The sequence below is a fragment of the Scyliorhinus torazame genome, chromosome 3 (genome assembly GCF_047496885.1).
Source record: "Scyliorhinus torazame isolate Kashiwa2021f chromosome 3, sScyTor2.1, whole genome shotgun sequence".
Lineage (NCBI taxonomy): Eukaryota > Metazoa > Chordata > Chondrichthyes > Carcharhiniformes > Scyliorhinidae > Scyliorhinus > Scyliorhinus torazame.
In genome coordinates this window covers 83,940,208-83,955,378 of record NC_092709.1, presented here as the reverse complement: position 1 = coordinate 83,955,378, position 15,171 = coordinate 83,940,208, and the positions used below count along the sequence as shown (strand labels likewise).

The following is a 15,171-nucleotide window of genomic DNA, read 5'->3' as shown; positions in this document are numbered from 1 at the left end:
CACGCCAGGGCACTGGGTGGAGAGGCTGCTGTCCATCCCAGCAGGATCTGCCTTTGGGCGATCAACGAGGCGAAGGCTATGATATCTGCCTCCGCTCCCGTTTCCAACCCTGGCTGGTCCGACACCCCGAATATGGCCTCCTGGGGACCCGGGTCCAGTTTCACACGCACCACCTTGGAAATTACCCTAAGCACCTCCCTCTAGTACTCCCTAGCTTTGGACAGGACCAAAACATATGAACGTGATTCGCGGTCCGCGCCCCCCCCCCCCCCCCCCCCCCCCCCCCCCCCCCCGCAACGCTCACACACATCCTCTACTCCTTCAAAAAATCGGCTCATCCTCGCCCTCGTGAGATGCGCTCTATAATACAACCTTCAGCTGTATCAGCCCCAACCTCGCACATGAGGTGGAGGCATTCACTCTCCGGAGCACCTCACACCAGACCCCCTCCTCTATAACCTCTCCCAGCTCTTCCTCCCACTTGCTTTGATCCCTTCCAGTGGTGCCTTATCCTCTTCCAAAATAGCTCCGAACACCGCTGACACTGCCCCCTTCTCCAGTCCCCTTGTCGTCAACACCTCCTCCAGCAATGTGGAGGCCGGTTCATCTGGGAAGCTCTGTATCTCATTCCTGGCAAAATCCCGAACCTGCATGTACCTAAACACTTCTCCCTGCTCTAGCCCATATTTTGCTTCCAGCTCCCTCAATCCTGCAAACCGACCCCGAAGAAACAAATCTTTTAGCGGCTTAATCCCCTTCTCTTCCCATTTCTGAAAACTTCCATCCCACCTCCCTGGCTCAAATCTGGGCACCCTGATCTTTGCCTGCACTGGCAAGCAGAGCTTGTTAATGCAGAAAATGGGATTAGGTGCAGCAGGACTCTCTGTTTCATTTCCATTAAATTGCACTCAGAAAGTTTGTCTTATAAAATTCAGCATGGATTGCAATCAGTTAAGTCGTGCTTAATTAAAGTAAGAGAACACTTCGAAGAAGTAACAGAAAGAGTAGATTGAGTATTGCAGCAGATAGTATATTATATCCAATATACTTAGACTTCGAAAAGATGTTCAATCAATTACCAGATGGTATCCTCGTGACAAAGATTAGTGAATATGGATTCAGGAGAAATTAACCTGAAAAGCATATTATTATTCATTGTTTACATTTAATGATTTGAACTTTGAAGAAAAAATTCAGTATCATAATTTGTCAGTAAAACTAAATTGGGGACTATAACTAATACCTGGAAAGAATGAAATAAAATACAGGAAAACATTCAAAAACTTACACTGAGCAGTTAGGTGGCAAACCTTCTTTAACGCTATACATTATGGTAGGGAAATTTGAAACATCACCTCTACCATGGAAAATAAGAAATTGACAGGGATAAAAGAGGAAATAAGTCTAAGGATACTGGTGAACAAATCATTCACAGTAATATCTCAGATCAGAGAATCATTACTGCAAAGAAGGAGGCCATTTGGCCCATTGTGAATCTTTTGTGCATCCTCTCTAAATTGTGGTGTCCAGAATACAATGCTCCATTTAAGACCAAACCCGTGTTTTATAAAGTTTTACAGGTTTGTTTCGATGTCACTAGCTTTCGGAGCGCTGCTCCTTCCTCAGGTGAATGAAGAGGTCTGTTCCAGAAACACATATATAGACAAATTCAAAGCTGCCAGCCAATGCTTGGAATGCGAGCATTAGCAGGTGATTAAATCTTTACAGATCCAGAGATGGGGTAACCCCAGGTTAAAGAGGTGTGAATTGTACCAAGCCAGGACACAGTTGAATTGACACAATTCACACCTCTTTAACCTGGGGTTACCCCATCTCTGGATCTGTAAAGATTTAATCACCTGCTAATGCTCGCATTCCAAGCATTGTTTGGCATCTTTGAATTTGTCTATATATGTGTTTCTGGAACAGACCTCTTCATTCACCTGAGGAAGGATCAGCGCTCCGAAAGCTAGTGACATCGAAACAAACCTGTTGGACTTTAACCTGGTGTAAGACTTCGTACTGTGCTCACCCCAGTCCAACACCGGCATCTCCACATTATAAAGTTTTGCCAGACCTTCCTTGCTTTCGTACTGTATGCCTCTAATTATCAGTGGTTACTCTTTGCTTCACAGTGACAGCGTCCCAGCTCCGATTCCCGGCTTCGGTCACTGTCTGTGCGGAGTCTGCACATTCTCCCCGTGTCTGCATGGACTTCCTCTGGCTTCTCCGGTTTCCTCCCACATGTCCCGAAAGACATGCTTGTTAGGTGAATTGGACATTCTGAATTCTAACTCAGTGTACCCGAACAAGCACCGTAGTGTGGCGACTAGGGGATTTGCACAGGAATTTCATTGCAGTGTTACTGTAAGCCTACTTGTTACAATCATAAAGATTATTACATTATTATACAGCCTAGGATCTGTACATTTTGTATATCACTTCATACTTCTCTGCATTAAATGTAATTTGCCACATGTCTACCCATTTCTATGTCTTGTATCTCTGTCCTCCTCACAGTTCACAAAACTTATAAGTTTTGTGTCATCTGCAAATTTTGAAATTGTGCCCTACACACCCACATTAAAGTCATTGATATTGATCAGGAGAAGCACTGGTCCAAGTTACCGACCCCTGAGAAGCATCACTATGTACCTTCCTCCAGTCTGAAAAACAATGATTTCCTATTATGTGTTTCCTGTCACGCAGCCAACTTGACATCCATGTTGCCACTGACCCTTTTATTCTGTGGGCTGATAAGCCTGTGTATGGCACTTTAACAAATGCCTTTGGCAAGTCTGTGCCCACAACATCAACTACATTGGCCCCATCAACCCTTGCTGTTACCTCATCAAAAACTTAATTAAGTTAGTTAAACATAACTTTCCTTTAACAAATCAGTTCTAGTATTCTTTAATTAATCCACATTGCTTCAAATGGAGGTTAATTTTTTCCTGGATTACTGTTTCTCGAAGTTCTCCAAGGTTAAACTGACTGGCCTGCTGGGTCTATCTTCACATTTTTCTTTTGAACAAGTGTGTAACAGTTTGCAATTCACCAGTCCACTGGCACCTCTCCTATATTTAAGGGTGATTGGTAGATTATGGCCAGTGATTCTGCACTTTCCAACCTTATGTTCCTCCGTATCCTCAGATGCATCTGATCCGTCTTAGTTACTACTAAATCCAATAAAGAAAGAAAGAAACATTTTGTCACTCACGGTGTGGATAGAATGTGAAACTAGCTACCACAGGGAATGGTTGAAGAAAATAGCTTGGGTGCTTTCAAAATGAAAATGACACTCTTCAACCATTTTTTTTCTGATGTTTTTATAGGAACTGCGCTACAAACACTATCAATCCTCTAGAAAAGACTGGAACTGCTTTGTGGCTGAAGAATATTCTGATAACGAAAATGGTCCAGAGCCTTCAGTGTCTTCACTCTCTACAGAGGTGCTCAAAACACCTGTACAGCAGCCTCAAGCTAAACTGTTCAGTTTCGGTCAATCCATTAAAAAAGTAAAGAAGAAATTTCGGGGAAATAACTCGGGCAATTTCGAGTCGCGTTTGCCTTCTAGTTCAGGATCTGTCACCAGTATCCCAGCAGCTTCAAACTCTCAGATGTCGCTATCCAATAGTTCTGAAAAGTTGAAGCAAAAACACGATCCTATTCCTTCATTAGCTCAATCTAAAACCACTTCGAGCATCACGAGCAGTGTTGGAAGCCTGGCAACAGCAACAGCCACAGCATCTCTTCCAGCTGCTCTGAGCTCATGTACAACAGTGACGGGCAATGAGAAAACAGCTGAATGTCAGCAAAAACCATTGCCCTCCAGTGCTAGTGGTTTCATGGTAGCTAAGTGCTCTGGCTCACCGTCTGCACAAAAAAATTCCAGTATTTTTTCAAATTTTAGTACAGGTCCGGTTAATCCCGCAATCACTTCTGGAAGTTCACAGTTTGCCATGGCATCCAGTGCCTTTACATTGGGAAATATCTTAGCCTCCAAAACAGGAAATCAGCGACCACTGCCAATATCAGCAAGCTTGGCATTTGAGAAGCTCAATTCATGCTCCACTACAAGTAATTCAACCAGTAGTTTAACTTCTGTGCTTCACTGCAAAACTACATGTGATCCACCTGGTACGCATATAAACCATCAAAATGGCCAAGCAACATGCCACACATCATCTGCTTGCAACAGCAAAGTACTTTCAGATTCGACTGGAACAGAAACCACTTTTCGCTCTGACTATGTGACAGAACAAAGTTCACAAGAAAACTCACCTTTTGCGTTTCGTACTTCAGCACCTTTGGGTGATCAAGGCAAGTCGGCCCAATTATTTCCCCTTTTCGACCATAGAATTGAAAAATTGAAATTTCCATTCAACCTTATCCCCCACACAAAACCAGCAACCAAATCAAGTGAATCTTTAAGAAACCCGGAAAGTTTAACTTCAGTTACACATTCAGTTGTTGGAAGAGATGTGTTTAAGCCCTTTACCTTGGGCCAAGTATCCAGGGGTGACGATCCAAATGAGAGACAATTTTCATCAGCTACCAGCAGATCGACTACAGTGAGTCCTGATTGTAAATCAGATGATGCAGGTATTGCCATGCCTGCTTTGTCTTTATTTGCTTTGCCACCATCAGATTCAACCTCAAACCCAACACCATTTGAACAAAACTTCCTAACATCTCAAAGTAGCATTGTGCCTTTGAAATCTGTCACCAGTTCTGCTGAATCCCCCCATGTTTTTTCCAGGATACATTCAACTGGCTCTAATTTTGTGGACTTTACAGCCGGCTTCAGTAAGGAACCCTCTTCAGCTGCAAGTCAGCTGCAGAGCACTGCTATAGCAGACGATGTTAACAAAATGAAGGAAATGTTAGCCTCGGAGATATCAATAAATGGCGAACCAGTTGTTTTGAGAGGCTGGAAAAGTTTAGCTCCTGCCGCTACTTCAGTTGCTGCAGGCGATGTATCTGACCCCTTTACGTTCACCCAAGTATCCAGGAGTGATGTTCCAAATTTGAATGAAAAACCATTTTTATCAACAGTTGGTGGATCAATTTCACCAAGCTCTGGTTTTAAATTAAAATGGCCAGGTGTGGTCAGGTCTGCGCCATCCTTGCTTGCTTCGACGTTACTGGTTTCTGCCTCCTCCAGTTCTTCCTCATTTTCAATACCAGTTGCGCAAAATGTTCTGCCAACTCAAAGCAGAATAAAGCCTTTGAATCCTTTTGCGAGCTGCGCGGAGACCGCCCCTGTTTTCACCGGGACAAATTCAACTGACACCAGTGATATGGCTTGTACAGCCAGTTTCAGTCGGGCCCTCTCCTCTGCAGTCAGTCAGCAGCAGAGCACTGTTACACCAGCCGAAGTTAGCGAAGTGCATGAAGTCCGAACATCAGCAGTGCAATTAACGGCTGAGCCATCCAAACTTGACAGAGCACATCCATGCAGTTTGAAATGTGAGGATTTGGCACACGCAATAAGTCGTCAACAGGGTTCTGATCGAGCATCATCTGATAGTGGTGATGAAACCTGCGAACTGAAAGAAACGTCACTAGTGGAAATGTTAACTCCGAAGCCAGAACTATTTCACAGAACAGAATCTGCTGGCTCTGCTTGTGTGTATTTTAGACCAGTATTCGGCAATTATCTCTCTTCCGTCAGCCAACAGCAAACTCAAGTTGCGACCATTGATGTTGGTATCAAAACCTGCAAAACAAAAGAAGCTTCAGCATTTGAAGTGCCCTTAAATAAGCAACTGTCTGTAATTGAGAAAGGATCAGCTCCCCTTTTGCAACTTAATAATACAACACCTACATGTGAAAATCCTTTGGCGAGATTTAGTCATAATATAAATAAAGAAGGGAAAGAACCTCTTATTTTCAGTTATAAAAGCAGCGATGTACAAGTATCACAAGTTTCTGAAGACCCAGGTCCTTCTAAAGTTGAACAGGATTCAGCAGTCACCAATAACCAATGCCATGTGGAACATGAAGATAGTACAAGTGCTAAAGAGGACTCCTCTCATTGCACAAAGAGATGGACAAATACTGAAGCTCTAAACTTGTCACACAAAGGAGATTCTGTATTTATGTCACAAACTGCTGAATCTTACAGCAGTAGTTTTTCAGAAGCTAACAATTGTAGAACAAAAGAAGATATGCAGAGAGCAGCAATAAGTCACTCACGTTTCACTGCTCCCTCTGGAGTTTTTTGCCCCGTTTTTACATTTGGTGCAAGTAGTGATTTTCAGTTCAAATTGGGTGCAAGTAACCTAGCAAATTCCACAGGACAACAGCAGAATAATAGAGGAGATTGTAAAACTCTACACAAACCAATGTTCCCACTCCCTCCACCGGTTTATCATCCACTTGCAGGACTAGATGCAGAAAATGTTCTCTTCTCTAACAGAGCAAAGCTGTATTGCTTTGAAAGGACATCCTCGCAGTGGAAGGAGCGAGCGTTTGGAGAAATTAGAGTTTTAGAAAATAAAGTAACAAAGCTACCGCGATTAGTAATGTGGAACGCCATTAATAAATGCTGCGCCAATCACTGGATCACAGGAGACCTGGAGCTGAAGCATCCAAAAACCAGCAATCACACCTGGACTTGGCGTGCACTGGATTATTCGGAAAATAAGCAGGCCCTTTTAGAGTTTGCCGTGCACTTTAAACTAAAAGAAATGGCTCAGGTGTTCAAGCAAGTTGTTGAGAGAGTGCAGAACACAACTGAGGTCTCTCGATTAACAGAAAAAGTTTGGTGTTGTTCGGCAGAAAATGAAAAGATTGATCAAAATGGTGATGATACTCCTACTCCACTTGTCGGAGCATTTGAATTGGAACATGAAGGACAGTTCCTGCGAGGTAAATCCCACAGAATGGTTTTTCATTATGCATCTTTTAATGAAGCATAACATTTCTCTGCAATGCGGAACATACAGACTACTTAGATATCTATTTAGAAGAATTGGTTAAATGCTTATCCACATTGTTGGTATTTTTAATTGCCACATACATTTATTGTTTTTATTTAAGCAACTGTTTTTAAAATACTGTTGATCGCAGACTCTGTGAAATGCATTATAGAGCAGCCTAGTTACTTGGAGTTCAGACAATATTTGGGAGCAAACAAGAAAAAAAAAATTTCAAACTTATTTTTCATCTCATAAACTTTCTGTTGTCACCCTCCTCCTTTCTGGAAGTAACTCCCTGCTGCGGAACACGTTTTGTTCACCTTATGGTACCTTATTCGGGTAACGATTGTTTACTTGCATGCTTCAGCAGGCAATTTGACGATGAAGTACTGGGTGGGATTTAACTAAATGCGAACAAAGTCCCATAGCGAGTGTGTTTAATCACGTGTTTCCCGGTGTTAGAAGTGACGAGAAACACAACGCTATAAAACGGCACTCGCGTTCGATAGGGGGCCTCAGCGGGGAATGCACGTGCGGCCAAGACCACTCACAGCCTCGTTTTGTGCACTGAGGAGCTGCAAATTGTTAAATGGCATCCGATCTCTGGAGCCCCCGAATCAACTCCCAGCCCCAATGCACTATGGAAGAGTCCCCACCCGCGCAGGGCACCCCCGGCCAGATCACCCACATGCAAAAGTGCCAGCTTGACACCATGGCACTGCCAGGGTGCCCAGGTGGCACCAGCGGTGCCAGGGTACCACCCTGCCCAAAGGGCATGTACCTGGGGGCCTCTGATTCCCTGGCAGACCCCCATGAGTGCCGTCCCGTTTGTTCTCCGTTTGTGGAGACCAGTGCTGAATGGGGCTCGTCTGAGGTCTCCGAGATGAAAGACACACCTCGGGAATCTGCACATTAACGTGAGACAAGCTGCCTCGCTTTGATATGCAGATTTGCTAAAAACTGATCCCGCCCACAATGTGCGGCATTTACATCGCAGCGTCTCGCAAGATCGTGTTAGATTCTCTGGTCCCGCCTGCGGCACACCCCTTCTGTGGGTTTCCCAGCAGCATGGGGTAGTTTCAATGGGAATTCCCATTGACAGTGGTGGGAACAGACAATCCCACTGCCCGTGAGCGGTGCCCCATCTCCCGCCGCCGGGAAACACATGGGCTGAATGCCGGAGAATCCCGCCCATTGTCTGATCTCAGCTTTTCGTAACATAAAAAGTATTGAACAGGGTGGTACGTGGCGCAGTGATTAGCACTGGTACTGTGGCGCTGAGGACCCGGGTTCGAATCCCAGCCCTGGGTCACTGTCCGTGTGGAGTTTGCACATTCTCCCCGTGTCTGCATGGGTTTCACCCCCCACAACCCAAAGATGTGCAGGTTAGGTGGATTGGCCACGCTAAATTGCCCCTTAATTGGAAAAAAAAATAATTGGGTACTCTAAATTTATAAAAATAAATAAATAGAAATTATTGAACTTATTTGTAGCATCTACCATTGCTCAACTGAGGCTAGTTAATTCAGCAACGATGGTGATTGAATCCTTGCCCTGTATTCTATTCTCTCGCGCTCAGCTAGTCATTGGATAGACTCCATGAGGTATTGGGTGACCTGCAGAAAGGTTTATATTCATTGGGCGGGATTCTCTGATCCTGAGGCTAAGTGTTGACGCCGTCGTAAACGCCGTTGCATTTCACAATGGCGTCAACAGGCCCCCTCGGCCTTCGGAACCCCGCCAACATGCTCAAATAGGGGTGAGAAACCTGCACAGTCTACACAGTCGTGTGTCTGATTTTCCCAGAATCAGCCAATTAATGGCCAGAAGGCATGCTCGCCATTCAATTAAGGCCATCTCAGAAGTTGGATGGGTAGTAGGAGGCTCTCGAGCAATGAAAAAGCAGCAGATTGCCCTTGCAGCTAAGTGAGGGAGAGGTCACCCCAAGATGGATGTGCCCTCCACCGTTTTTTAATTTCAACTTAAAAATGGCCTCTGCAGCCGGGCGCAGGAGCTCCTCCACAGGGTAGCCGGCGGCCTCAGTTGAAGTAGTCAGGTAGGTAGGGTCTTCAAGCCTGTCTGAAGTGCTGCCTCCCCAGTGTGCCGCTGAAAGACCGCCTCCAGACAGCTACACAGTTCCCTGAAGCCTCAAGGGACTTGGGCAACTGGAAAACTGCCTACAACCTCTTTTGTGAACAGGCCATTAGCAAGGCCGATTCACTATCTGTTGCTTGCTGGACGGTAGTCCTTCCGCACCCCCATCCCATGTCTGGGAAAATGGCATGAGGGCAGGATGCCTGGTGCAACATTTCAGGTTGATGTATTCTGATAAAAAAGTCATTAACATATCGCTTCTCGGCCTTTTAACTCAGATAAAGTGTACCATCTGCTTTGCCTTTTGGCTCAGATCTGGTATGTCTCTCTTGTGGGGACCATGAATTGGATTCAATTTGAATTTGAGTTGGTTTTTGGAGCAGGCAAGGAGCTGGATTAGGGGTTCGCCCCTGACCACACTCTGAGCCTGGCTTTGTAACTCTGAAAAAGTCAAACAAATTTTTTTTTTTTTTTAAGTCATTAACATGAAACATTAACTCTGTTTCTCTCCCCAGAAATACCTGTCTGACATGCTGAGTATTACAGCATTTTCTGTTATTTTAGATCTTCTGTGACTTGCTTTTCAATTGCTGTATAGGAACGGAAGAACAGAAGGAGGAAGAAAGCGATGAAGATGTGGTGATGCTGAGGGAAGTTACACCAACTGCAGAGCAAAGGGCGCTTGCCTTAGAGTTGCTTCTTCCACCAACTTTCTTCTGTTACAAGAACACGCCAGGTTACCAGAGCAGTGACGATGAAGGTGTGCTGTTAAGTAAAATTAGAATTTTACCCGATAGTGCAATTTATAAATTTTGGGCTGCAAAGAGAATAAAATAAATCTTTCAATAATAGAACATATTTCTTCCCCTGCCTCCCACTATAAAATATGAAGAAAATTTCACCCAATAGGAAAACAAAAGTCCCTGTCTCCCTGAAGACCCGTATAATCGAATCTCTAAACTGGCAAAGAGAATTAAGTCTAAATCCATTTGTGAAGGTTGAAGTTTTTCTGATCCCAGAAATCTACATGATGAGTTACCTACCGATACTTAATAGCTGTTGAATTTTTCCCCTTTGTTGAAAATGAAGAACTCAAGCGTATATCGAGTCTCTGGATTGAAGTGATAAGGTTGGGGACATTGTTTGTTGTAAAATTAAAACTTTGTGGACAGTGTGGCCCATATAATTGCATCTCTTCATTGCAACAGATAAATGACCAGAATGGCAATTTCAGCATTTCATTTCATATTTTTGTCTTCAGCAGAGGAGAATTTTGAGACTGCAGTAAAGAAACTTTACCCTAGCTACAATAAATATGTTTAATGCGTGTCCTGGTAAGTCTCAGCTATTTTACAACTAAAATTACATTTTTTGAAGTGATGGTAACTTATCTTCGGCCTCAATTTTTAATCTTCTCATCTCTCATCCTATAATTCCTCTTCATCCTCCACAATGAGATCTCAACAAGTGGTACTCCTCCAAAGAGTCTAGAATAGTAATATTGAACGGCAGAGTGCTAATAAGGTTCCTACTGATTGTCCAGTCAGGCCCATCATACTATTTGAGTACTGGTCTGTGAACATATGGAAAAAAAGGGACCATGAGCCTTATTTAAAGTTCACTCTCAAATACTATCCTCGTATGAAGTTCCCACCAGAAGCAAAAAGAATTAAATCCCATGTCAAATTCAGGAATAATTATGAAAAAATGTTGCTTGACTTTATGAAGGCATAAAGCATGCATCAGCAGATCATAGCTGCCCATGATCCATTATTAGACAAGCTCTCTAATAAGCCCTGATTCTCTTAGAAGCATAGGAAGACCCACTTTTATGCATCTAGAAGTCCCAAAGTTCCTACCCTTGCTTAATCTCTCATCCCCTTTATTGGAAATGTCTTTAAAATTAGTATCCATCACTCCCTTCAACTATGTAACTGGCCATGCACTCATTACCTCCCTCACTGGGCCATTTCACATATTCACCACTCTTTACATGAAGATGTTATCTATTATTGTGTATTCACACTTACTGCAGTAAATTACTGTTTGTGTTTCTTTACTCCTGAGCAATTTTTAACATGGAAATTTACTCTGGGCCCTAATTTTAATTCCCGGCATGTTCTGGATAGGTGGATGGCAAAGTGTTTGAAGACTCCTTCACTGCTGCAAACATTAGGCATGGCTATCTTAACTCCGAGACCTCATTAATGTGTGGGAAATGGGGCATCTCAGAGGCCACCCACTGACGCACCATAAGTAGATTCGATTCTAGGCACATTTTGCAAGTGTCGTTTGTTTGTGCTGTAGCCATCTCAGATGGCCACCTGCAAAGGACCATGGGAATTATGGCCAACCCAGGACTCAGACACACTCAGAGTTTGTGTGTGCATTTGCAACCCAGATAGCTAGACTCGATCAAAACCCCCACTCGTTTGCATTCTAATGGCCCATTTTCCCAGAACAAAAGGTATGTACTCAAGTAACCGATACAGATGCAGACTAACCGGCGCCACTCCCTTGGCTAAGAAAGCCCAAACAGCCAAGGTCAATGACCACTCAGGACACGTCCAGCCATCAAGGCAGCCGCCCCTTTATTGGCCAAAATCAAAGACAGTGATCGAAGCCTGTCGAATTATTGGGTCCAAAGCTAAGGACCGCCCAAAGAGCGCAAAATCCCAGAGGGATAAAAAGAGATACAGCCATGTGTTCGGTCTCTCTTGGCCCCGGCCTACGCCTAAAACCAAGTGTAGCATTACGACCAGAAGACAAGTTCAAGACCAACGATCGCTACCAGACGGATGAGCCCAGCAGAAACAAAGCCACTTCTTCTACCCAGCCACGCAAGATCCAAACAAAGGCCTTGTTCATCTGCTTAGAGCCGGTTGCCCTGAAGTTAAGTATAGGTTATTGTAGTTGTTAGGTGTAGTTTAACTTGTAGTGTTTTCTGTTGCATATCTGTCATTCTGTCGAAGTAATCCTTGTGTGTAAATAAACTGTCTTTGAACTTGAACTGACTAACTGGTTGTTTGGACTTTGATCGATATCCGGTAAAGCCTTGTGGTGGTATCATTTGATACCTGGCGACTCTGAAAAGCAATATTATCATTAATAACTGCCATATCTAGTTAATTTGGCAACATTATTGGTGATGCCGGTGGGATAGTATTCCACTCATTAAAAAGAGCAACATTATTGGCGTCTCCGGTGCCGATTGGCAAAATTATTGGCGACATCTGACGGGACTCGAATAGAAGTGAATTTGTCACTCAGAGAACCCACAAAACTTTGCATTAGAAATCCAATTGAGGAAAAGTGAAAGAAACCAAAGTGTAAGGCCCGTATCGATCAAATCACCATGTTTCGGAAGTGTGTACTAACTTGCATGCATACTAACAGGGATAGAAGGTAAACTCGTGAGATTTCGCGTAAAACTATCAGGAGTATTGTGAACCCGAAAATAGCCGAGGCCATACCCGCTGTTCGAATCACCGCCTTATTCCCCCTGTCCCAATTTGACGGTAGGCAAAGAGAAGTTAGAAGCAGAGCAAAAGAGAACTTAGAGGTAGGAAAACAGAGATTATAGTAGCAATGGCCACAAAAGCGATGGAACGCCTAATGAACCCGCAGAAACCCGAGTTTGCAGCCACCAACAGAGCCGACAGTCCCCCATATGGGAAGAAGAGTTGAGGAAGTATTTGAAGGGGAAAGCATGGCCCCTTTGGTCCGAGTTTTGTTCAAATGATGAGTCAGGTCCAGGAAGCATAGGACAAATCTGGTGGGACAACCTAACCGAGGTACATAAGAAGAATGCAGCGAAAGTTCATAAGCCGATGGCAATAGTGTCCTGTTTGGCACAGTTGCGAGGCACAGAGGAGGTCGTGAGGCCGCTCCGCAGACAGCTAGTTGAGAAAGAAGAAACTAATGAGGGAAACTATAGTTAATGTGAAAAGATTAATGAGCAACTCCGGGAACAGCAGCTAAAGATAAAAAGATGGCTGATGTCAAATGGGCACACCAATCTTGTTTAGTTCACCTTAGCAGCTTTCAGACCCATACGATAAAGCCTATCAAAATACACAGCGCGCTGTCTTGGTACGAGAAGAGACAGAACATCAGGTAGCACAGTTAACAAGACAATGCGCAGATTTAAAGGCAGCTTTACGAGCGCTCCATAGCTCCTCTACAGAACAAAGACAGAGCACAGTAGATCACACGAAATGTAGACGACAAATAGAGAAGTTACAGTCACTGCTGTCAGCGCAAATCGGATTCAGAGATACCTTTGGACAAGATTTAGATGAGGAGAATGGCCCCAATTGGCAAGAACTAAATGAAACCGCCCATAGATATGTGGAGAATACTGAAAATCACAATAGAGCCCCCCAGGCCCCGAAAAGGGAATCACCCGGAACCACCGACTGCACAGGCAGCGCACGCACACCCCCATGAATCCGGTCACCACACAGCGCAAGTCATCGGATCGGGATGAGCCTGATTTTGTTTACACTGCCCCACTAACCATCAGCCAATTGAGAGATGCCTGCGCCAAAATTGAACCATTCGACTCCACCGCAGACCCACATAATTTCTTTGAGTGAGTACGCCAGCAAACAGTTATGTGCGGTCTAGACGAAAGGGAGGAAGTTAAATTTATAGTCATGAACCTTGACCCGTCCGTTAGCTCAGCTTTACCAGAACCCCAGAATGTAGGAGGAGGAACCCTACGCGATTGGGTACAACAAGGGAGACCCCGTAGAAGGTTTGAACCGTTGTAGGCAAAAGAAGGGAGAGCATCCGACTGCACTTGCAGGTCGCCTTTGGATCCATTTTAAAGCAGTATTTGGGGATTTGAACCACGCACACTTCGATAACGATGACACAACTAAATGGGCCCCACTTTAGTCTCCAACGCCACAGAAGCAGGTCAAAAGGCTTGTGTAAATTATGACCCCGAGATGCCACACATAATGAAGTTTGGGTTTTAAAGCGACTCTCCAGTGCTTGGGAACAATCCCTACATAGGAAGGCAGATCAGGAAAAGGCAATGGCGAATATGCACCCAGTCAAGACTAATCAGGACCCAGCATGGGTAAATGAGGGCAGACTTGAAGGACAGCACCCCAGAGCACAGGCACCACCAGGTTGCTATAATTGTGGACACATGCAGACAGAACCCCCCGAACCAGCAACGGCACCAGCAATCGAACGCCCCACCTAGGAACAGTGTTAGGACTATACATTGCATTGGCGCCCGAACAGATAATGCAGTAATCAACACCACAGATTGATGGTGTTTGGACTCCCCAACTTAGGTCTGCAACACACTCTGGGACAAATCAGGCACCAGTAGTCACAGGCACAGTCCGGGGACATCCAGTAGAATTCCTTTAGGACACAGGAGTTTCCCGCACCACTTTAAATTCCTCCACCATGTTTCAACGTGACAAATGGCCCACCACAGACACCATCATCCTTAGTGGATTTACCGGACACGTACAGCAGGGATACATCACAGCCCCCGTAGATATTCATATAGGGAACATAAGCACCAGACACCCCGTTGTTTTAGTTGACTTGCCCCAAACAGCCAAGCACATTCTAGGAATCGCTTTTATGAGCTCCTTAACCTTTCCTTTGATCCAGTGAATAAATGTGTATGGAGAATGGCCAAAGCAGCTAGAGCCCCCGCTACGCTCAGTAGGGGATAATGAACATAGGATTTGCTCAGTAGGAGACTATTGGAGACAATTAGTAAAGACCAGACAATTAGAGAGGTCCTCAGAAAATATTAAGCAGCCTTCGCCCAACACAAACACGATTGTGGGAAGATCCCAGGCAAGATCACAATTTCAGGTCCCGATCCCAAGCCCCAGAAGCAATACGGTTTCCCACAGCAAGCCGAGGGTGAGATCTCAAAAGTCATCAATAGCTTACTAGATCAAGGAGTAATTTGGCCCGTAGCCTCAACAAACAATGCCCCAATTTGGCCCGTAAAGAAACCCAACAGTTCACGGAGATTAACCATTGACTACCGAGAGCTCAACAATGTCACCCCATTCGCACCCTCCACCGTTGCCACGAGTCCCGAAACCATGCTCAAGCAGGGAGTACAAGCAAAGTACTTTAGAGTGCTGGACATTAACAATGGCTT

At 44.6% G+C, this 15,171-nt stretch overlaps 1 protein-coding gene across 4 annotated transcripts in view; it reads left to right on the top strand.

Moving 5' to 3' along the window:
* Positions 1–15,171, top strand: part of LOC140408554 (uncharacterized) — a 74,203-nt gene that overhangs the window by 44,594 nt on the left and 14,438 nt on the right. For 3 of the 4 annotated variants that reach the window (XM_072495928.1, XM_072495929.1, XM_072495926.1), the window contains 3 exons: positions 3,336–6,876; positions 9,619–9,780; positions 10,282–10,354. In XM_072495928.1, coding sequence (XP_072352029.1) covers positions 3,336–6,876; positions 9,619–9,780; positions 10,282–10,343 — 3,765 coding nt within the window. In that variant the 3' untranslated portion in view covers positions 10,344–10,354. The remainder of the gene's footprint in view (positions 1–3,335; positions 6,877–9,618; positions 9,781–10,281; positions 10,355–15,171) is intronic. The other variant, XM_072495927.1, reaches the window with a different exon arrangement.